We start from the raw sequence: 24,921 nt of genomic DNA on the forward strand, positions 1-24,921 counted from the left end.
CAAAGTGCAGCCGCAACATTCAACTGCAACACCCTCTCAAATTAGGACTGACAAATTGTTCCACAACAGAAGTCGTTCCAAACATAAAATAGAAGAAAAAGACTAAGCAAAGCACTGAAAGCCAGAGTAAGTGATAGCCTGCAGTACACGGCTTGCCCCCCCCAGAAGGCGTTGCGTGGCAACAGTGCAGGTCAGGGGTCGTGACATCGCCTACCGTGCAATCCCCCTAGAATTTAACCAGTCAATCTGTTCATGTTGACCTGTCAGTATGAACATTTGGATAAAATGGACAAATGGGGCTATGTCCCTGCACTAAACTTAGGGACATGAAATAAAATAAATGCATAGATCCATCTTACTGTATTTAGTGATAATTGAGCATCTGAAATCTAAAATATATTTGGTTTCCATTTATTCAATAATCTTAAGAAACGGAAACAGTGACGTAACATTGCTACAATTTCAAAGTTTCATGTGTACTTATCCTGAATCGGTCAAATTTCAGAGAATCTCTCAGTGTTAATACAGCACATTTCTGTTACATCGGTTGATTTCTTATCAATGTTACCTATGATCCACAGACCCTGTGCGTCAGGAGACATTTCCTTCCCTTGCTGGAGAGTACCAATGTTATTGGCGTTTGGAGGTGCCTGCACCTGACGGTCAACGAGCTGCAAGGTCAGAAGAACCTTCTCACATTTTAAACAGGGTGCGCTTACTGTTGACACTGAAGAAAGTCCAATGATAAAGACCCACATCAAAGGTAGCCGAGCAAATCCGTCAGCTACAATTACTACATGCTGGTGGGTTTGGACAAATGGGCACAGCCACATCAGTTCGCGCAGTTTTTAAACACGCGAAAGAAATGTTTTCCTGTCCCTTTTCAGTTTCAATCGACGGCGGTAATAAAAAAAACGATGTTGTTTTGCCTTATTTAGTGGCGAAGGGTCTGGTCTTTGCTCGCTTCCTTGAAGGAGGTGCTGCTGTGGGTGATACCTCGTTATCGCTACATGGTTACTGTTGCGACCAACTCCAGGCGCGTCACAAAGGGGGCGAAGTGTCCAATCGGGCGGGGACTCCCCACGGAAAGTGTCCAATCGGGCGGAGACCCCCCACGGAAAGTGTCCAATCGGGCGGAGACTCCCCACGAGGGACATTAGTTTAGCTTAGTTTACTTTAGTTTAAAGATACAAGCGCGGAACCCATCGGCCCATCCCACGGTGCTCATCAGGAATATTAAATTATGCATCTGGATGCAGTATGAATCAACACCTATGAGGTTTGAGAAGGAGGAGGGGGATATACGTGGAATGTATGGCTCATCGAGGCTGAAGAAGGCATGATATCATCAGACAGGTTACCCTTGAGAAATAATACTAATAATAATAATAATAATAATTTTATTTGTCATATGTAGGTTGGCACAGGGTCAACGATACAATGAAATGTATTTGACAAGACAACGGGTCACCTCAGCAGTAATATTCCAAGGATAAATAAAATAAAAATGACATTAGTAAGGTAAAAAGACAATATTAAAATAATCAATATATATGATGTGAAATGTGTTTATGAGTTCAGAAGCCTGATGACCTGATGGTAGAAACTGTTCTTAAGCCTGGTGGTACGCGCAGCCATACTCCTGTATCGTCTGCCTGACAGTAACAAGAACAGCCTGCGTGCTGGGTTGCTGTGGTCCTTGATGATGCTGCGTGCCTTCCGCAGGCACTGCCGGTAAAAAAAATCCTGAATGGCCGGGAGACAGTTGCCAGTGATGTGCTGTGCCGTTTTCACCACTCTCTGTAGTGATTTGTGGCTGTGGGCAGAACAGTTCCCGTGCCAGACTGTAATGCAGCCCGTCAGCAGGCTCTCGATGGAGCATCTGTAGAAGTTTGTGAGGATGCTGGCGTTCATGCCAAACTTCCTCAGTCTTCTCAGGAAAAAGAGCCGCTGGTGGGCCTTCTTTGTTATTGTGTCCATGTGCAGTGTCCAGGAAAGGTCCTCAGTGATGTGCACACCGAGGAACTTAAAGCTGCTGACCCTTTCAACCTCAGCATCACCAATGTGGATTGGGAGGTGTCCACTCCCCCGCTGTCTCCTGTAGTCCACGATCATCTCTAGTTTTGCTGACATTGAGAGAGAGGTTATTTTCCTAGCACCAGCTGTTTAGTGTCTTTACCTGCCTGTTTCATTGTTGTCTGATCAGGCCCAAGATGGTCGTGTCGTCAGCAAACTTTAGGATGATGTTTGAGCTGTATGTAGGAGCAGCAACAGTCTCAAATCTCTGGCATACTTTGCTTCTTTGAATAACACACATTTTTATGAAGGAGGGATTTTGCAAAGTCTGTGTATGTGTAGGATTGTTTTATCTCTGCAATTGTTACTTAAGGTTTAACCAGTGCTCCGAATACTCTTTTATATTTACTCTATGGCCAACAATATTCCATAATTATTGGCATCAAAGCGATAGATGAACCTGATCAATACCCAATGGACAAAGTACCACATATAATGATGTGAAGCACAAGAAGCGAGGCAGAATTCAGATGCTTAGTTATTTATTATATTTTATTCAAATCTTTTTAATACATTTATTTTTGTCTTTAAAATCTCTGCTCAGTGTCACATCCCAATATCTCAATACGTAGGGCGATGTTTTTTTGCCAAGCTTGTGGAATAACTCTTAAAAACTGAGCAAATATGGGAGGATCAAAGGTGTTCTGAACTTGGGTATTACTGTCCACGTTTCCTATAAATACCTGAAAATAAACAATTGAGATATAGATCAGCATTTGGCCAAAACAAATATGATCAACATTCAGGAGACATATACAGAAGAATCTTGTCTCACTTTAAAAAGTGCCTCTTTATAGCACCTTCACTTATTTTGCTGTCCTGACTTCTTTCCCTCACTGAAGATAGACACAAAATGCTGGAGTAACTCAGCGGGGCAGGCAGCATCTTTGGATAGAAGTGACGTTTCGGGTCAAGATACAAAATGTCATCCATTCCTTCCATCTAGAGATGCTGCCTGTCCTGATGAGTTACTCCACCATTTTGTGTCTATCTTCGGTGTAAACCAGCATCTGTAGTTCCTTCCTACACATTCTCTTCCTCTCTATTCTGTTCATGTGGTGAAAGGCATATGATTGATATCCAACTTAGTACTACCTTGCACAAGGCTGATTTGTTACAGCAATGCTTTTAAGACAACACAGTTATCCTAGGCTCAGAGAATTCTCTTTGGTAACAAGCAATATTACAGCATCAAGGTTTAGATTGGGATGCTCAGAAAATAGTTTTGTCGAATAGTCAGAAACAGGAACCCATGAGATTAATTTGAGACACTAGACACTACATTTGCTGGAATCTTGAGAAAACAAAACAAAGTGCTTGAGAAATTCAGCAGGCCAGGCCTGCTGAGGGGAAATGGACCGATAACCCTTCTTCAGACTGGTGGATAGTCTATTGAACGGAGTACTTCAAGAGATTGAAGAAATATCCCGACCAGAAACATCATCTGTTTATTGATGTCCATAGATGCTGCCAGGCCTGTTGAGATCCCCCAGCAAAAGATTACATGTCAGAAAAAGAGAGAACAAAAGTAGATGCCACGATGATAACATTGGGATATGCAGTCAGATTAGAGGAGCTGATTCAGATTGAATACTGCCATTTTGTCTCACTCTGTACTCAGTCGCATTCCAAAGTCTCTCAATGAAACATACAGCAGTAAAAGTAATTATGGAAATTTATTTATATTTACCGAAGAAGTGATTAAATGAACAGCAAACAGAGAAATGGCAAAGTGGTTGCAATTTATCTTTGGGATAGCGGTTTATTTCCATGTATTAAGTTGGGCTAATTTCTACCTTTACTGTGTGATGGAGGAGGGGGAATAAATGGAAAAATAACTGATTCAGTTCATAAATTCCTAAGTTTTTGAGAGGAGCAGAATTAGCCCATTCGGCCCATCAAGTCTACTCTGTTATTCAATCATGGCTGATCTAACCCTCCCCCTCAACCCCATTCTCCTGCCTACTCCCCATAATCCCTGACACCTGTACTAATCAAGAATCTGTCTCTGCCTTAAAAATATCCATTGAATTGGGCCTCCACAGCCTTCTGTGGCAATGAATTCACAGATTCACCACCTTCTGACAATACAAATTCCTCCTCATCTCCTTCCCAAAGGAACATCCCTTTATTCTGAGGCTATGACCTGTGGACCTAGACTCTCCCACTAGTGGAAAAACCCTCTCCACATCTACTCAATCCAAGCCTTTCACTATTCATTTGGGTTTGTCAGTGTGCTGATGTAATAAGGCACAATTTTTAATAATAATGGCGATTGTCAATTATACTTGCATTACAGAACCTTTTAATTGCTTGCTTTGAAGTATCTCATTGCAATTTCAAAATATACCTTTTTCTTCAGGCCTTGGCTATCTTTAATTTCAGTCCAGCTGTTACGATTATCACTGTATGTGATGATATACTCCTTCACAAACATTGGTTGTTTCATGTGGCTGGCACCCTGGGTTATAATTCCCGTAATCTTTTTTCTGCGTAGAAAGTTAATCTGGAACCATTCATGTGGATTGTTTCCCTGTGTAGAATATATAGAACTTTAATTTCACAATTTGTCTTATTATTGAAATTCTGAAACTTAACAAAATTAATCAAAACTACATATTAGAAACAGAAATATTATCTTTCTGTGGCGGTTCCCAAGGGTCAAGTCATACCACTACCGACTCCTCGGCACGGGAATGGACCTGTCCAGTGGGGCGGCCCTTAGCTACAGGTATAAAGGATGGGGCTTTAGGCGCAATCGTTCTCTGGCAGACTCGACTGGTCTAGAAAACGTAATAAACACACCCCTCCCGAAATACCCGGCTCCTCGCCTTTATTTCGGGCTTTTACGACGCGCCACACTTCTATACTATACTGGAATCATATGATTCCAGCTTCTTACTATTTTATGAATGAGTAATTCACTTGAGCCAATGCATTTTCATACCTTTGGGACCCATGCATTAGTGAACCCTTTCTGGTTGAGACGAGCCAGTGATGAGGTCCAGGCACCCCAGCTGGCCCAGAATGTGGAGGCACTGAGTTGATGATCTTCGATTATCCTATTCTCCATTCCAAGTGGCAAAGAGCAGCCTGAGGAACATAAATAAAGACTGAAATACAATATTGTGTTGAGGAGAAAACTGGGTAAAATCTGTTGAAACCTGCTACTCAAATGCTCCATTTTAGAAATCCAGGCGCAAAACTAGTCAACTAAATCAAGAAAAAAAGATTATCTGAACATTTTTTTCTATGTTTTTAATTGATTTGAGTTGTCTTTTATGAACTTATCTAAACGAAACAACATAATCATGTGGATAGTCACAAAATGCTGGAGTAACTCAGCGGGTCAGGCAGCATCTCTGGAGACAAGGAGAGGGCGATGCTTTGGGTCTGCACCCTTCTTCAGACCAGAAGTATCACCTATTCCTTTTCTCCAGAGATTCTGCCTGACCCGCTGAGTTACTCCAGCATTTTGTGTCTATTATCGATATAAACCAGCATCTGCAGTTTCTTCCTTAACATAACCCTGTGGACTACAAAGAGATGGTTAACTATCTTGGAGAAATCTTACTCTGACAATTTTTTGTCAAGTAGGAAACCTTGTAGGAAAGGTATTCTGGTCAGTTTATTTTTATTTCCCAGTGCAATTAATATCAACCAGTCACTATTTTAATCATATTAATTTTACTCCTATTTTTTTCTCATCTCCAACTATTCTTCACAACCAATGAAAATATTTGTCAGGCTAGTATTTTAAAGATATCTACGGGAAAGACCGAGTTTCCTATTGAAAATGACTAACTTTGCTGTGCAATTTGGAGAAATAATGTCAGAGGGGCAGAAGTCAATGAATACTATAAACCAATCTTACAACATAGTAAAGAACTAATAACTTCCTATGTTTGCAGACACAAGGAACTGCAGATGATGGTTAAAAAAGAAGACAAAAAGTGCTGGAATAACTCAACGGGTCAGGAAGCATCTTTAGAGATCATGGATAAGTGATGTTTTAGGTCAGAACCCTTCTTCAGTGATTGTAATGGGGGGGGGGGGGGGGGGGATGGAGAAAGCTGGGTGGGGATGGAACAAAGCCTGGCATGTGATAGCTGGATATGGGCAAGGGTTGTTTTTTATCGATAAATGTTTGGACAAAGACTAGAGATGAAAAGACAAAAAGTGTAAGATAAGGATAGAAAATGCATGAAATATAAAGCCAGGTGAAGGAATATAGGTGGGGTGGGGTGAAGATAGAGAGAAGGTAAAGAGAGAAATGAGTGAAGGAGATGGGGAAATCAATAGAACAAAGAACAGATTTATTTCTCTCCCAGCTTTCTCCCCCCTACTACAGCCTGAAGAAGGGTCCTGACCCAAAATGTCACCTATCCAATTTTTCCAGAGATGCTGCCTGACCCACTGAGTTACTCCAGCACTTGTGTAACTTCCTGTTTTTGTGTTCGTAAATAATTTATGCAACTAGTGAAGACGGTTGGTCTATCTTAATGTAACCCGCGCCCTCGTTTGTGTTTAGCACTGTGCTTTATGCCTGTCAATACCATTTTACTAATTCCAGGAGAAGGGTTGAAACAAAAAAAGATTAACGGCCATAACTGTTCCTCAGGTTTACAGATGGTATGACATTTCTCTTCCCTGAATGAGTCAGTTTGAGGTGATCAATTTGAAAACACTAGAATTTACAACATTGCAACACTGCCGCATATGGATCTATTTGAATAGATGTTGCTGCTCTAACACAACATGTTACTACAGCCAAGTATTAAATTTACTAATGATAGCCTGTTCAAAAAAGAAATGCCGCAACACCTGGCCTACAGGCTTAGCTTTGTCGTATGCAAAGCCTTGTCGAAAAGAACCAGTCAGGTCGGAAAAACCACTTGAGTTTCACAATATATACTGCCCTTTATATGCCGAGACATGCTGTCTAGCGTACGATAACTGATACAGGTATTACTGCCTCTCTGACTTTACCCCTCCTTCTTAGACATAGAATATAGAACAGGACAGCACAGGGACATTATTAGACTTTTTGTCTTTGAAATGGCTATTCGTGTTGAAGTAAGTTTAATGCTTGGGTCTAATAATGTAACATGTTGGTGCAGCAACATTTGGCCCACAATGTCTGCGCTGAACATGATGCCATGTTAAACTAATTTCCTCTGCCGGTGATCCATTACCGTCCATTCCCCTCATATCCATGTACCTATCTAAAAGTTTCTCATATCTGCCTTCACCACCACTTCTGATAGCACCTTCCAAGCACTCACCACTCTGTGTAAAAAACAAATAACCTGTAGATCTCCTTTAAACTTTGCCCTTCTCACTCAATCTTTACTACTCTATCTACTTGTGTTTCCACTTTCAGGGAGCAATGGATTTGTACCCTGTGATTCCCCTGTACATTAATGCTGTTAAGTGTCTTGCCAATAACTGTATACTTTCCACCTACATTCAACCTTCCAAAGTGCAACACCTCACACTTGCTCAAATTAAATTCCACTTTTTCTGCCTATTTCTGTAGCTAACCTATATCCCGCTGCATACCTTGACAGTCTTTCTCACTGCCTGCAACTCCATAAATGTTAGTGTTGTTTGCAAACTTACTAACCAACCCAGCAACATTTATGTCCAAGTCAGTTATGATCAATCACAAAAAAACAGAGGTCCCAGCACAGGTCCTTGCAGAATTTCACAGATCTCCAGTCTGTAGTACACCCTTCTACACACAACCCTTTGTCTTCCATGAGTAAGCCAGTTCTGAAACCAAACAACAAGGTTACCATGGATCCCATGCACCTTAATCTGGAACAGCCTACCATGAGAAACTTTATCAAATGCCCTATTAAAATACATGCAGGAATATCCACTGCTCTATTCTCATTGATCACGTTCGTAACCTCAAAAAACTCAATCATGTTCCTAAGATGATCTGCCGTGGATGAAACCATGCTGTTTATCCCAAATCAGCCCATTCTCTTCCAAATGAGAGAAAATCCTATCCCGAAGAATCTTCTCCAATACCTTCCCAACCATTGATGTGGTGCTCGTTTGCTTATAAATTTGTGGATTATCTCTACTTCCCTTCTTAAACATGGGAACAACATTACTCATCTTCAGCCCTCCGGGACCTGTATCTAGAGAAGATGCAATGATCTAGTCATCTCCTCTCTTGTCTTTCGTAAAAACTTGGGATAAATCCCATCAGGCACCTTAATGTTCTTCAAGAACCCCAACACCTCCTTCTTGATCTCAAAATCCTCTGCATATTAGTGTTCCCCACACTGATCTCATTGACTCCATGTGCTTCCCACTCATTCAATACCTCACCTACATCCTCTGACTCCAAGCATAAAATCCCTCCTTTATCTTTGAGCGGTATTACTTTCTCCCTGGTTACCCTCTTGTTTTTAATGTACATATGAAATGTCATTGGATTTTCTTTAATTCCAATCACCAATGACATTTCGTGGCCCCTTTCGACTGTTCTAACTGCCCGCTTGAGTTGTTTTCAGCTTGCTTAAAATCACTCAAAGGGCGTGCCTGATTTCATCTTCCTAAACTTTGCATACGTTTCCGTTATCTTTTTGACCTAATTAACAACCTTTTTGGTCATCCAAGATTCCCTTACTTTGCCATCCATATTTTTCCTCCTTACAGTAACGTGCCAGTCCTGAATCCTGACATGCTGGCCTTCAAATAACTCCCGCATTTCAGATATGGATTTGCCCACTAATAACTGATCTCAATTTACCATCCCTAGCTCCTGCCTGATAATGTAATCTGCCTTACCACAATTTAGTACCTTCTCCAAAGTCCAGACTTTTCCTAATACATAACTATCTTAAAATTTATGGAGTTGTGATCACTGTTCTCAAAATGATCTTCCACATAAACACTGGACACTTGGTCAGGCATAACCTTTAAATGCATGGCCTGACACTAGCCAGACACTTTCCTCATATTTTCAATCATAATGTTTCTTAAGGAACTCACTCTGCAGATCACAACCCAGCAACTCCATTCGTAATGCCAGAAGGCTCATGCCAGGTTTTGGATATACTCTGATATACTGGGCGACAATTGGTGGATTGAAATAATTCTTCATCTGTCCTGTTCCATCAGTGTTTCCATTAAATATCTGAAATTTAAAAAAAAATCAAGATGTTAATATTGCACGTAAGACACATTTAGGATTCTTGCTAGTGGCACAGAGCACAGCCAGTAGAGATACTTTCTCTCAGCTCCAGTGACCTAATTTTGATCCAAACCTCCGGTGCTGCCTGTGTGGAGTTTGCAGGTGATAGCGTGGGTTTCCACTGGGTGCTTTGGTTTCCTCCCATCCCCCAAAAGCGAGCAGGTTGGTATGTTAGATAGACACAAAATGCTGGAGTAACTCAGCAGGATAGGCAGCATCTCTAGAGAGAAGGAATGGGTGATGTTTCAGGTCAAAACCCTTCTTCAGACTTCTCTCCTATCCCACTGAGTCACTCCAGCATTTTGTGTCTATCTTTGGTTTAAACCAGCATCTGCAATAGGTATGTTAACTGGCCACTATATATTGCCTGTAGTGTAAGTGACTGGTAAAATCGATGAGAATGCGGAGAGAATAGGTTACACAAAAAATTAATTGCGGCATAGGATTGGAAAAAGGAGAAAGAATGGAACAGGATCTTTCTATGTCGTAAGGAAATATAATAATGAAATTAAAGAGATTTGCTTATAAAAGATTTAAATTGTTAGATCCAGTCCATTATAGTATTGCCATATTAATAAATCTATTTATTTTTCGTGTATCTTGTGTGTTGTGACTGACAGACCAATTTCCCTCCGGGGATGAATAAAGTTTTATCGTATCGTATCGTAGAACAATATTCTAAAATTATATGAAGTGGAGAAATTGTTAACAACTTCTGTCACCATTTTTTCATTTTCTCCCTTATTTAACTTTTAGTTTTAGATATACAGCATGGAAACAGATGCTTCGGCCCATCGAGTCCATGCTGCCATCGATCATCTGTTCACACTATTTCTTTGTCATAACACTTCCTCATCCACTCCCTAGACATTGCAGCAATGTTACAAAGGCCAATTAACCTACTAACTAGCACATAATTGGGATGTGGGAGGAAACTGGAACACCAGGAGGAAACCCACACAGTCACAGGGAGAATGTACAAACTCTGCAAAGACAGCACCCGAGATCAGGATGAAACTGGGTCTCTGGTGCTTTGAGGCAATAACTCTACCAGCTGTGCTGCTCCATTTCTGGTCCATCAGTATTGAAAGGGTTTTAATTGATACCTTGTTTTCAAGTGAGGAAAGCTCATGGTCAAAGTGTTTTCTGTAACTACTGTATCTAACAAAAACAGTTAGATATTTATTTGGAAAGCACTTGCTGAGGTGCTACATGATTAAAGCAAGGTCAATATTCAATCACTCGCCTCTGTTTGCATGGCATATCCACACACAGAGGCCACTAGGCCTGCAGGATGTGGCAGAAACCATGTTAGCCTCAACTACAAGAGCATTTTCCTTGGCAGGAAGAAGGCTTGTTGTACGAGAACCTGTCCTCATCAGCCCTCCAGAACACCCCATCAATTCTTCATCAATGGATTAGTTTGCCAAGACAAGGTTGGCTTCTTTCACTTTTTGAGGTGTTGTGGTTAGTAGAGGCACCAGTGGGACTAGTTGGACACCTCTGGCCAGGATACCCGATCATCCATTGGAGAGAGTGGGTTGTATACTTTTGCCCCCATCATTCCCCTCCTTCTCTGGGTTTTGGCTTATGGAAGCAGCTGTTCTCAAAGAGAGCCGTTCTTTTAAGGAACCACCCCTTCCCCCAAACATTAATCCCTAAAATGACACCTGGTTTCTCAAGGAAAAGTCAGGCAGTATCCCACCCAAAGATTTTAAGTTCCATTGAAATAATGGGGGAAAAAAAGATCAAGATACTGCATAGTTGAAATTATATCACCCATTTTATAATGTCACCCACATTACCACATAGAATGTAGAATAGTACTGGAAAGGAATTTTTGGCGCACTGTAGCTGCGCTGACTATGATGCCAATCTAACTAATCTATCTGCTGGCACTTGGGCCATATCCTTCTATTCCCCACCTGCTCATGTCTGCTTAAATCATTTTAAACGTTGCTGGTGTGTCTGCTTTTACTAGCTTCCCTGGTAGCATGTGCTTGGCATGTGCCACTCTGTGTAAATAAAATTTCCACACCACATCCATTTTCAAGTGGATTGAGTTCCATGATTATTTGGGAACTGTGAAGTTCTGACTCATTCTGAGCCATTGGTGAGAGCAACACAGTGCATCAGTTCACTCTGCTGTTATCATTACCTACCTTTGTGTCGAGTGTAGTATTGCTTTTATAATTTTTCCAGGTGTAGGTGTCTGGGCTGTAGGAGATATAGAAATAGTTCACAAAGAGGTGTTTTAAGTAACGGCGCACTCCCTGGGTAATTATCCCATGGATTAACATTGTTTTTTTTAAATCAACCTGTAAACACAAAATTAATAGTCATTAAGCAAACACACAATTAATAGTCATAAAGCAAAATGAAAAAATCATCTTGTCCAAAGGTTTGAAATGTAAATACACTATTTACTTGTAAGGCAGCAACAAGTATTCATGATTCATAATAAATTGGAGGAAATTCAAGTTTGGCTTGATTTCTCAGTTTTTTAAATTACTTCTTATGCACTGAGAAAAAGTGCTTTGAAATATCTTTCCAGAACAAGTTAGTCCAGTAATTTGAAGACTGAAAATTAGTTAGTTATAATTGCTTTTCTAAACATGCACCAGATATTCACCCAGAGTTGTGAATCTGTGGAATTCTCTGCACAGAAGGCAGTGGAGGCCAATTCACTGGATGTTTTCAAGTGAGAGTTAGATTTAGTTCTTGGGGCTAAAGGAATCAAGGAATATGGGGAAAAAGCAGGAATGGGGTACTGATTTTGGATGATCAGCCATGATCCTATTGAATGGCGGTGCTGGCTGAAAGGGCTGAATGGCCTACTCCTGCACCTATTTTCTATGTTTCTATGATATGAGCACTGCACTGCACTGATGCTTCAACTTTGTGATGTGTGCACACGCTTTATTTGAATTACTGCATTACTGAGTGTAACATGCCTACAAACTGACTGGTGTATATTTAGCCACCTTAAACTATCAGTATGTGGCAGGAAAATTAGCATTTTGTATGGGCATCCGCAACCAGAAGATGAGGCCAAAGGTGTTGTTTGTTACTGGATCAGTCATACACTGGCCATGACCTTTCTTTTTTGTGCCACCTCATTGGGGAGGGAACAGAGGAAATCTAATAAGTTGGTGCTTAGATCAGAGAAGAGGGAAAACGGAGGAGGAGAAGGAAGGTTGTGGATCTATTGGGTGGGAATCTGGCCAGGATCAGCAAGTTGGTTATTGAGCTGGGCGGCAAGTAAAGGCATTGGAATGAAAGTCAGTTGCTGCGGATTAGTGTGAAAGGTAGTTTCTTGATGGGTGGCTTGGGTCAGGTCAGTTGACTGGCATTTGCAGCGGTAGGAATGGTAGCCAGATAAATATATTACTTAGAGGGAACATTCCTAAGGTGGGCTCCTAATACCAAGATCACAAGCGCTGGAACCTTATGTAGGAGCCTTTTCATTTTCAGTAAAACAGGCCTTTAAAGCACTGAGAAGCTCTGTATAGTGAGAGTGAATGGCAAGGACCATTCCTGTGTGCAGTGAACTCCTCAAGGAGGTGTCCAGGATTTGGATATTATTCTGCATGTTTAGATCCTTCATGAATTTCTGCTTCAGATACATGGAGGAGTTTGAGGAAAATCACAACTTATAGTGAGTTCCCAATTATGTTTTATTGAAAATGAATCGCAAAGTGTGATTTTTTTTGTTGCATATTTCCCTTAATAAACATTTTCTTTCAGTAAATGTTATGTCTCAAGCTACATAATGTGACTTCTATACGGGAACAAAAGGGAGAGAACTCTCTGGTGCAACAGTCCTCACTTCCATTGTTGTTCCTGTAACCAGAAATGTTTGGTGACACCAGCAAATATGTGGTTAAAAGAATCTCAGCCAACAGATTCTCTTAGGCTGGAAAGTGTCCCTATTATTATGTGTTCCTCTACACCTATGAAAAGTTCCTGTGCTGAGAGATAAACTGCTCAAGTGTGCACTGGTCTTTTCAGAAATGTTTTCCTTATTCCACTATTTGATTGTGGGATGGGGAAAACGCTTTGTCTAAATTACTAGTAGGAATGGAGGATATCGGCATGAAGATAGACACAAAAAGCTGGAGTAACTTAACAGGACAGGTAGCATCTCTGGAGAGAAGGAATGGGTGACGTTTTGGGTTGAGACCCTTCAGACCGTCTCGACCCGAAATGTCACCCAGTCCTCTCCAGAGATGCTGCCTGTCCTGCAAATCTATGCATAGTAATAATTATTTGTAATAACAAATTACAGAATAGTCATGAATCATGGGTATTGTTGCAGTTTCTTCACAATAGTTGAAACATTGCTTGCAGTCAAATGAATTCATCACATTCTCCTTTAGCATATCTACCTGAATCCATGGTCGGTTTCCTTGTGCCCACCACCCATTGGTGAATGCGGAGTTGTGCAACCTTGCTAATTGAGGTGTCCATTCCCCTGCAAAATCCAGAAAGAGAAAATCTAAACTTCTTTATCAATCTCAACTTGCCGGTTGGAGAAAAATCATGAAATATGCCTAGTTCACTGATTGTCTTTTAAAGAGATACAGGTGACATATAATTCACAGGTTTGTACCTGACGGAGGAACTGTTATATCATACCCAGCTCTGAGCTGATTACAGGAACATTGCTGTGTCTTGTTTAATCATGGAAATAAATGGACATCCATTATAAATTATCAATGTATTTGCACTTTTAGTGAATTGGTTATTATAAGCTGGTCAACTTTTATCCACATTTGTGAATAGGAAAATAGAAAATAGGTGCAGGAGGAGGCCATTCGGCCCTTCGAGCCAGCACCGCCATTCATTGTGATCATGGCTGATCATCCACAATCAGTAACCTGTGCCCAACTTCTCCTCATATCCCTTGATTCCACCAGCCCCCAGAGCTCTATCTAACTCTCTCTTAAATCCATCCAGTGATTTGGCCTCCACTGCCCTCTGTGGCAGAGAATTCCACAAATTCACAACTCTCTGGGTGAAAAAGTTCCTTCTCACCTCAGTTTTAAATGGCCTCCCATTTATTCTAAGACTGTGGCCCCTGCTTCTGCACCCGCCCAACATTGGGAACATTTTACCTGCATCTAGCTTGTCTAGCCCTTTTATAATTTTATATGTCTATAAGATCCCCTCCCATCCTTCTGAACTCCAGTGAATACAAGCCTAGTCTTTTCAATCTTTCCTCCAAATGGGCATACATATTTGTTTATTGTTATAACCATATAACCATATAACAATTACAGCACGGAAACAGGCCCGTTCGGCCCTACCAGCCCACGCTGACCACTTTCTCTGACCTAGTCTCATCTACCTGCTCTCAGACCATAACCCTCCAATCCTCTCCCATCCATATACCTATCCAATTTACTCTTAAATAATAAAATCGAGCCTGCCTCCACCACTTCCACCGGAAGCTCATTCCACACAGCCACCACCCTCTGAGTAAAGAAGTTACCCCTCATGTTACCCAACTTGTTCAACCTCTCTCTGTAGCTTAAGTGCTGAAACCCAGGCAACATTCTAGTAAATCTCCTCTGTACCCTCTCCATTTTGTCGACATCCTTCCTATAATTTGGCGACCAGAACTGCACACCATACTCCAGATTCGGCCTCACCAATGCCCTGTACAATTTTAACATTACATCCCAACTTCTATACTCGATGCTCTGATTTATAAAGGCAAGCATACCAAACGCCTTCTTCACCACCCTATCCACATGAGATTCCACCTTCAGGGAACAATGCACAGTTATTCCCAGATCCCTCTGTTCCACTGCATTCCTCAATTCCCTACCATTTACCCTGTACGTCCTATTTTGATTTGTCCTACCAAAATGCAACACCTCACACTTATCAGCATTAAACTCCATCTGCCATCTTTCAGCCCACCCTTCCAAAAGGCCCAAGTCTCTCTGTAGACTTTGAAAATCTACCTCACTATCAACTACTCCACCTATCTTAGTATCATCTGCATATTTACTAATCCAATTTGCCACACCATCATCCAGATCATTAATGTAAATGACAAACAACAGTGGACCCAACACAGATCCCTGGGGTACTCCACTAGACACTGGCCTCCAACCTGACATACAATTGTCAACCGTTACCCTCTGGTATCTCCCATTCAGCCATTGTTGAATCCATCTTGCAACCTCACTATTAATACCCAACGATTTAACCTTCTTAATCAACCTTCCATGTGGAACCTTGTCAAATGCCTTACTAAAGTCCATATAGACAACATCCACAGCCTTACCCTTATCAATTTCCCTGGTAACCTCTTCATAAAATTCAAGAAGATTAGTCAAACATGACCTTCCAGGCACAAATCCATGTTGACTGTTTCTAATCAGGCCTTGATTATCCAAATAATTATATATATTGTCCCTAAGTATCTTTTCCATTAATTTTCCCACCACAGACGTCAAACTAATAGGTCTATAATTGCTAGGTTTATTTTTAGAACCTTTTTTAAACAAGGGCACAACATGCGCAATGAGCCAATCTTCCGGCACCATCCCCGTTTCTAATGACGTTTGAAATATTTCCGTCATAGCCCCTGCTATTTCTGCACTAACTTCCCTCAATGTCCTAGGGAATATCCTATCAGGACCTGGAGACTTATCCACTTTTATATTTTTCAAAAGTGTCCGTACCTCCTCTTCTTTAATCCTCCTAATTTCCATCACTACTCTACTTGTTTCGCTTACCTCACATAATTCAATATCCTTCTCCTCGGTAAATACCGAAGAAAAGAAATTGTTTAATATCTCCCCCATTTCTTCCGGCTATATAAGGGGAAATATATACCATGATTCCCCTTAAGGCTGTCTAAAATAATACTGTATAATAATAGTTTTAATCTAATGTTTAGATTTTAAACACTTGAAGTTTATATTAAGTGACAGTTACCAAATGCTGAAGAAGTAACCATATACTTCTGATCTGATTTCTTTTTGATTCTCAGTGTCTGAGATGGGTTTTCGGCATGCAGGTCTTGACAAATTGTAGTCATGTCTTGGAACATTCCACACATCTGTCACCATTGTACCTTTTAGCCTTTGGAATTAGTTCACTGCAATTAGTTTTCTAACCAGAGATACATGAGACGGTTGGTGAATTGCAAGATACTATAAATACCTGTCACAGTTAGATTTGCAATAAAGCTTAACAATCATTAAAAATTATGACAAGGGAACGTTGATGTTGGCACAGATATACTTGCAGTGAATTTGTCTGAATTTTACAGAGACAATGTTGTTGATATTATTCACGTGGCTCGGGATCACTGAGATTTGTGTCAGATCGTAATATTTAAATTTGTTTTTCCCTTACTAAGTTTTCTTATTTAAGGCGAAGTTTTCTTATTTCTGGAGGCTAAGCTGGCACAGTGAAGGTGTTGATGAATCAAGTCTGCCTTTGCTGAGAAGTTACTCCTGAGACATGGGAAGTGGTCTACGTTTTCTAGAGTCATGCCATGAATGGCAGATTTATTGACAGATTTCAGTACAGGGTACTCTCCAGTGGAGGCAGCTTGGGAGAGAATGTTTGTCTTCCAAATGTTGCACAGTGCACGGCCTCTTTTGTCATTTGCTCAGTGAATGAGTCAGCAATGACTTAGAATTTCACCTCTGTTCTGAAAAATAAAAGGTTTCCGCGTAACGCAACTCTGACCGAATTCAGGTAATTCTGTGTCTGATGTGTAGTCACCTTAGGTTAAACCGTTTCTCATTCATCCTGAACCACCCACCTGGTTTCTGTAAACATCACAATTGTCCTGGTTACCTCATGGCTGAGGAATTCAATCTTGTTAAAAATGGAACCTTAAAGTTCACTAACCTACATGACCAGATGCTGTGAGCTGTGAATCTGCTATTCTTCCGTTTGCAAGACCTAGAGGCTCTTTGCAATCTGAAACGTGAATAACATTGTCAGATTAATTACAGTCTGAACACTGCTGCATTGTGCTGCTTTATGTTGTTTTTGGTAATAAGAAGCTTATATTTAGAATCCAATTTAAATTTATTTCACTGACTATAACTGGAAATTTAGGGAGGTTTAAAATCTCTGATGTCTCAATCATTGACATAGCTGGCTTGAAGATTATTGGAAAATCATATAGAGGATTATTAATACAGTAAAGCATTCCATTAAACATTGGCATATTAGATTAAAACATCTGTTCAGCACTATGGACAAAGTTAAAGCCTTAGCTTCAGATAGTCCTAGTCCTGGCTTTGATTCTGGACTGACATCAAACAGGATACCAATGATCAGATCATCACCAAAGTGAGGGTATTAAGAACTGATAAAATTGTGCTGCTGCAATTGCCAATGAAGCCTATTTTGGCAGATAATGCAATTGTAATGTCCATTGGCGGGGAAAGAGCATTCATGATGCAGCCCCATCAGACAATTAAACTGTCTGCAAACCTCTCCACAACTTGACACTATTCTCAAGGGGAACCAACATTGGAAATATTTTGTTTCATCTGAATGAAAGTTTATGATACATTACCACAGCTGAAAGTGGAAAAGAAGATCACCGTATGGCGTCAGTATCTACAGAAGTCTAGTCTGCTTTGGAGTGGAGGTATGCTATCCAGTTAATAAAAAATAAAAATACGTTACTAATGCTACAAATCTGAAATAAAAACATAGATAAACAGAGCCTTAAATGCTCACTGGGTTGCACAGCATTTGTGGAAAGAGAAAAGGTTAACAGATCAGGTCCACATCTTTCTTCAAAACTGCAAGAGACCTGGACTTGAAATTTGTGATTGTTTCTCTTTCCATAGATGCTGCTTAACCTACTGAGTGTTTCCAGCATTTCCTGTACTAAGTTGAATTTGGTTAACAAGCCTCTGGCAATAAAATGACTGACTCAATGAATAATTCTAAGCATAATGGCAATGTTGTTTTGCAATTTTTGTTTATGATACTCTTATTTTTGCTCAGGAAATAATGCTTTTTTTCAGTTAATATGTTAATTATTTTAACATTATCTAATTTAAACTAATTTGTTCCACGGGTCAATGGGTAACAAGAGGAAATAATACCCACAGGGATTGTAGACTAGGAAGACGGCTCGCATCCCTTCCTGCATGTATTCAGCAGTCTCACAGTTCAAAAGCCAGTAGCCCACTTTGCTTGGTAGCATTTCAATGGTTCCATAAGAGCCTGTGATGATGAGCATGTTAACAGTTTTCACTTAATTAACAAATAAGAAGAAGAAAACTAGAAAACAATCAAATTTACTGGCTGAGAAAAAAATAATACTGCTATTTTGCTTCCCCTCAGAAGCACATCCAAGTTGTTTATTGTTGAATGGCAATAGACTAATGCAGCAAATGCTTGATCTTTATCAGCAGATTTAATATTTGTATTTCTTTATCCTGGAATTAAGAATTGTGATCAAAAGTAGGAACCTGGGCCAGTTTACTTTCTCCTCCACACCTCTTGGGCACAGTAAGATTAACTGTAAATTGACACTGTTACTGACATGCAAGGTTTCAAAGTCAAAGGAGTGTTATTAAAAGACAATCCTTCCTTCCCTCCACCCATCCTCCTGAAGTTTCAGTATTAGAAATCTGGAACTATTAATAAAAGAGATAGCTAATGTATCAATTGCTTCCAAATTTCACTATTTGCCCCTCAGCACATTATCTTACTCAGCAGGCTAAATAAGATCTTGGAATAGAGCAGAAAATCTGTTAAATCAGAGAAGTAAACCATTTTCTGTGTTCAGGAGCAGCCATTTGTGTACTTTCCAGTAAAAAGCACTGGGTGTATTGGTGCACAGTAAGTCAGGGGCAAGAGATATCAGAGAGTACAACTGCAAAGGATAGAGGATGCATGAAAGATTGCACTGATTTAAAGATTAGATTATGAAATACCCACCAGGAGGTAATGTGTAAACTCCCATCTTGTGCTCTTTGGTTCTTCTTATTGTAAAAAGTTGGCCATGGAAATGCACACTATAGATATCAGCAGATCCAACAATGTTTATCAGATACCATCGAACTAACTGGTTCTGAGCCATTACCAGGCCTGGTAGTGATTCTGCCACATGCCCATTGATTGCTGTCGGGAAAATCAAGGTAAGAATTAAAGTTCATAAGTCATAGGAGCAGAATTGGACCATTCATACCACTGAGTCTACTCCACCATTTAATCATGGCTGATCTAACTTTACTAACCTTTACACCCTTACTAATCAAGAACCTGTCAATCTCTGCTTTGAAACTACGTAATGACGGCCTCCACAGCTCTCTGTGGCAATGAATTCCACAGATTCACTGCCCTCTGCCAAAAGAGATTCCTCCTGATCTCCTTTCCAAAGAAATGCAAAAGGAATGTTACTGAATGGATCTAAACTACGAATAAGTGATCTTCGTACTTCAGCAAGTTAAGACTTTCAAAGGCTCACAATATTACTCTTCTACATTTAACCACCAAAACATTTACTTATTGTAGTTGAATCATGAAAATTTCTTCCATTCTGGTAGAATGTATTCTTCAAGTTTATTGAAAATGAGGATGATGGGCCTTTGCAATTGGACAAGTGAAAAAAATCAGAGACATAATTGTGCAGACCAGCCATCTGCCCAAGATAATGTGGGGGGTGCTCTAAATGGCATCCCATTGGCAAGTACATACAGAAAAATAGTTAACTGAGTTGATTAGCTTTTTTTGTAAGGGAGTTGAAACCTTCTGTAATAATTGAAAGAACTCTGGCAAGCTCAGGACATAGCTAGATAGAGCTCTTAAGGATAGCGGAGTCTGGGGGTATGGGGAGAAGGCAGGAACGGGGTACTGATTGAGAATGATCAGCCATGATCACATTGAATGGCTGTGCTGGCTCGAAGGGCCGAATGGCTTACTCCTGCACCTATTGTCTATTGACATATTTATCAAAATTCCTGGGGCATTCCACTGTGTCCTTTGATATTGTTTGCCATCAAAGCTCCAAATGCCACCATAACTCTCATTCTACTTGTCTTGATTGGGTGCTCACAAGGCCCCAAGGGCTACTCTGCAAGGACAAGGCTCAACCTTAATTCTCTCACGTTCTTGTGGGTTGTGGAGGAAAATATCTTGAACTTTTGAGTATTACTGGGCTCCTGGTTTCTGTCAATTTATGTCTCGAGAATTTTGCCCTTGCCTGTACTGAATTTTACTCATTGCTTCACAATTCTTTGCCAAGGCTGAGGTTTTGCCAATGACTACCTTAATGGCTATTCACTTATTAGTTTGGAAGTGTGATGAAAATAAAGTAAGAATATTGGGTAAATTAGTTTTAATGTAAACACTTACTTGAATAAAAGGTAATATCAATAGTCCCCACCATGGCAATCATGATACAATTGAATCAGGATGGCAGGGATAGTTTGGGAAATCCTGTGCATTGGTGAATAGCTTCACACTAAGATTTATCCAAAACTATATCTGTCAGAGCCATTTTTTAAACAAAGGGTTTATCATGAACTCTTGTATTAGAAGTTTTGTTCAAAACCCTATGCACTGTGACACGATGGAGACTTGTTGCTTTCAAATTATCTCAGGGTGAAGTAATTCTTTATAAGATTAATTCTATCGTAGACATTGGCTTGTGTGACACTGAAACAGGTCGACTGCATCCTTTTTGCCCCTCCACACCAATCAATTTTTCTTCAATGCTTTATCTGTTTATGTGTATGTCTAAATGCCTCTTAAATGAAGCAATTGTAGCTGATTCCACTGCCTCCTTTGGCAGTATGGTCCAGATATCAACCAGTGGGTCAATGACACTTGATTGCCACATGTACCTAGGTACAGCAAAATTCCTTTTTTTTTGCACACATTCAATAAAAATCTTATGATAGATAAAGAACAATCATAAGAGGCAGTACTCAAGGGTCGTCACATTACCAATGCCATCTTGCATCCTTCAAATTTCAAAGTTCTTAAAAATGTTGAGTCTTAATATGGCCTTAAAGGCTGTTGTCGTGGTGGTGGGAATGAGATTGTGGTTGGCTGCTGAAGGAAAGGGCCATTGGGGATATAGTAGAAAGACATGCAAATGTCTGCTGCGCACTGCATGCATAATTCTCACCACATTAGTTTTTGATACTTATACCATGGAAAAAAGATTTTGCCTATCTATCCTATCCACGCCTGCCCGAATCATATACTTCAACCAGGTCACCTCTCAGGTTCATTTGCTTCAGAATTCTAAAATCCTCAATTAAAACAGACCTTAACCTTCTACATTTCATGGAACATGTCCACTTTCTGTAATTGCTCATTTTAGTTTTAGTTTAGTTTAGTTTAGAGATACAGCGTGGAACCAGGCCCTTCGGCCCAACAAGTCCGCACCGACCAGTGATCCCCGCACATTAACACTATCCTACACACACTAGGGACAATTTACATTTATACCAAGCCAATTTACCTACAAACCTGTACGCCTTTGGAATGTTGGAGGCAACTGAAGATCTCTGAGAAAACCCACGCGGTCACGGGGAGAACGTACAAACTCCGTACAGACAGCACCTGTAGACAGGATCAAACACGGGTGTTGCAAGTGCTGTAAGGCAGCAACTCTACTGCTGCGCCACCATGCCACCATAACTTTACATATGGCAAAATGATGGTGACGCTGGGAAGTCTATGGCCTTGTGCTTATCTGTGGGGTCATGGTCTAAGGATAATGTAATCGATATCTGTTTCTTCAGGGAGATTTTAGAAGTCGGAATTTGCAATTTGTTATTAAACATATTAGATAAGTAAATTAATTATACATTTTGAAGAATGTGATTGAATAATAACTGCCCATGTTCAATGGGATATTCTAACTATGAATTGGGGTCTTGACATCCAATGCTGGAAATTGCCAGCATAATTCCTTGGATAGGATACAGAAGGGATGTCTTGCTAACTGGATTAGAGGGTTTTATTTGGAAGGAGAGGTTGGACAAACATGGATTGTTTTCTCTGCAGCATCGAAAGCTGAGGGGAGACCTGATGGAAGTACATAAAATTATGAGTGGCATAAAAGCCTAAGGACCAGATTTAGGCCATTCAGCCCATCGAGTCTACTTGCTATTAAATCATGGCTGATCTATTTTTCCCTCTCAACCCCATTTCTATGTCTTCTCCTTGTTGAAAGGGTAAACAGCCAGAAACTGTTCCCCAGGTTGGAAATGTGAAAAAATAGATGACAGCTATAAGATGAGAGAGAGAAGGGAGAAGTATGAAACAAATTATTTTTATGCATAGAATGGTAGGCGCCTGGAACGTGCTGCTAGGGGTGTTGGTGAAAGAAGATGCAATATAGCTTTTAAGAAGTTTTTAGATAGGCACATGTATATGCAGGGAACATGTAGACTGTAGACCATGTGCAGTCAGAAACAAATAGTTTAATTTAACATCACGTGCTCTACAGACATCTATGTTCTCTATCACAGCAGTCAATGGCATTGTAAGGAATAAGACAATCACACTTACACAAATGCTGAAATTAATGGGAAAGGACTTACCATGAAACTTCATGCTGTTTTGAAATGCAGTGCTCTCTTGTTTGATATAACATTGATGTTTGCAGAACATACGGATGTTGTCTTCCAAGTACCAGCTTTTGTTTTCATCAAAAGTCATGAAAAGCAAAGAGAATTCCTGAACCTTTAATATCCCTCGAGAGATCTTGTGCAATGTCCCTTTTTTACAGATGATTAAAGGACCAATCAATCCTGTGTGGACATCTCGTTCCTGATCAGAAAAACAGCAAAATGTGACTGATATTGCAGGTTGCTCCAAATAACTTGGCATGTCATTGAGAATTCTGAATTTGAAGCAATTGTAAATTTAGGGAGGTACAGTTAAAGTTAATTCAAGAGACTGATGTTGAAAGTTCTTTGAATTCCCTCATAAAAGCAAGCTGAAAGGCTAACTAGCTAATAATTGACACAACTGAATTGAACAAGAAATATCCTGTAAAGATGGATTGACTTACTGGGTTGACATCTGAGTAATATGACCAAGCTCTGCAGTCAAAGGCCTTTTCAGTGGGTGCTGATCCCTTTGTTACACGCCAGATGTAGTCCTTTGTCTGACCTGGTTGAACTATATCTTCTTCCTTTCTAGGCCAGTCTTTTAACTCTTCTTCCTCATATGTGTATTCAATTGGTATTTCACGTGGCACGCCATGGGTGTGAATAGAGTAAGGTCTAGAGGCCATGTTCTTGAACTTTACCTATGTGAATAAAATTGGTTATACCAATTACTGGGACAACTTTCAAATCTGCTTCTTGCTCGGCTGTTTTCCCTGTGTTAAACTACTTGTGTTTCTTCAATCTAAAAAGAACACTTAACATTCATTGATAGACACAAAATACTGGAGTAACTTAATGGCTCTGCCGAAAAGGAATAGGTGATGTTTTGGGTTGAGGCCTTCCTTCGGACTGAGAGGGGAGAGGGAAACTAAAAGTATGAAAAGTATGAAAAGGTACAGAACAAATTAGAGCCAGCACCAATAGTCAAGGAAAGGTGAAGCCCACAATGGTCCATTGTTGGTTGGGGAAAAGGTGATAATGAAGGGATACGAACAGTGAAACTAGCGGGATGTCTATGGCTGGGGTAGGGACAGAGAGAGAGAGAGAGAGGGAATGCAAGCGTTACTTGAAATTAGAGAAATCAATATTCATATTGCCCAGTCTGCGCTTGGTCTCACCAATATAGAGGAGTCCACACCGAGAAAAATGGGTACAGGAGATGAGGTTGGAAGAGGTGCAAGTGAACCTCTGCCTCACCTGAAAGGACTGTCAGGATCCCTGGATGGACAAGGGAGGAGGTATAGGGACAGGTGTTGAATCTTCTGCGGTTACAGGGGAAAGTACCTGGGGAGGGGTGGTTTGAGTGGGAAGTGATGACTGCAACAGGGAGTTGCGGAGGGAACAGTGGAGATGGAAGATGTGGATCACCCTGTCAGCTGTCGCCTACGGCACGTAATCCTCCGACATTTTTGCCACCTCCAACGGAATCCCAACACGAGTCACATCTTTCTGTCTCCACCCCTTTCTGCTTTCCGCAGAGACCATTCCTTTTCAAATAGTTGACTCACCACAATGATATCATTGATCTCGGCACTGATGATAGGTCCGAGGATGCCCAAGTGTATTTCATTTTCTCCATGGATCATGGGTTGTTTGAACATGCTGTCCTTATATTGTATAAACACTGCCTTCTTGAATTTACTGCCAAGTCTTCGCCTCCGTGTTTGCTGCCTCCAGCTGCATAACATTGTCATGTTAAATATGATTTGGCCCCAGTTGGAGGCATTAATGAATATAAATGCGATTTCCATAAAATATCATGAATATCCTGAAAAGGGCTCTCATACAGTTCCATTCACAACGGGGACCATGAATACCCACCAGAGAAAGCAGGGACTCTGCAGAAGGACTTGGACAGGTTGGGAGAGTGGGCAGAGAAGTAGCAGATGGAATAAAGTGTGGAGTCATGCATTTTGATAGTAGGAATAAAGGCGTAGACTATTTTCTAAATGGGGAGAGAATCCAGAGATCGGAGGTGCAAAGGGATTTGGGAGTGCT

At 40.5% G+C, this 24,921-nt stretch overlaps 1 protein-coding gene across 1 annotated transcript in view; it reads right to left on the reverse strand.

Annotated features, from left to right (window-relative positions):
• Positions 1-2,555: 2,555 nt before the first annotated feature.
• Positions 2,556-24,921, reverse strand: part of LOC144600374 (coagulation factor V-like) — a 66,510-nt gene continuing 44,144 nt past the window's right edge. The window contains exons 14-25 of the mRNA XM_078411949.1: positions 24,432-24,600; positions 23,325-23,564; positions 22,852-23,080; positions 19,232-19,414; positions 18,395-18,511; positions 17,171-17,242; positions 13,678-13,763; positions 11,452-11,607; positions 9,088-9,232; positions 5,024-5,169; positions 4,427-4,609; positions 2,556-2,759 (exon numbers count right to left, since the gene is read on the reverse strand). Of these exons, the coding sequence (XP_078268075.1) occupies positions 2,604-2,759; positions 4,427-4,609; positions 5,024-5,169; positions 9,088-9,232; positions 11,452-11,607; positions 13,678-13,763; positions 17,171-17,242; positions 18,395-18,511; positions 19,232-19,414; positions 22,852-23,080; positions 23,325-23,564; positions 24,432-24,600 (1,882 nt within the window). The 3' untranslated portion in view covers positions 2,556-2,603. The remainder of the gene's footprint in view (positions 2,760-4,426; positions 4,610-5,023; positions 5,170-9,087; positions 9,233-11,451; positions 11,608-13,677; positions 13,764-17,170; positions 17,243-18,394; positions 18,512-19,231; positions 19,415-22,851; positions 23,081-23,324; positions 23,565-24,431; positions 24,601-24,921) is intronic.

The sequence above is a fragment of the Rhinoraja longicauda genome, chromosome 15, assembly GCF_053455715.1.
Source record: "Rhinoraja longicauda isolate Sanriku21f chromosome 15, sRhiLon1.1, whole genome shotgun sequence".
Classification (NCBI taxonomy): domain Eukaryota; kingdom Metazoa; phylum Chordata; class Chondrichthyes; order Rajiformes; family Arhynchobatidae; genus Rhinoraja; species Rhinoraja longicauda.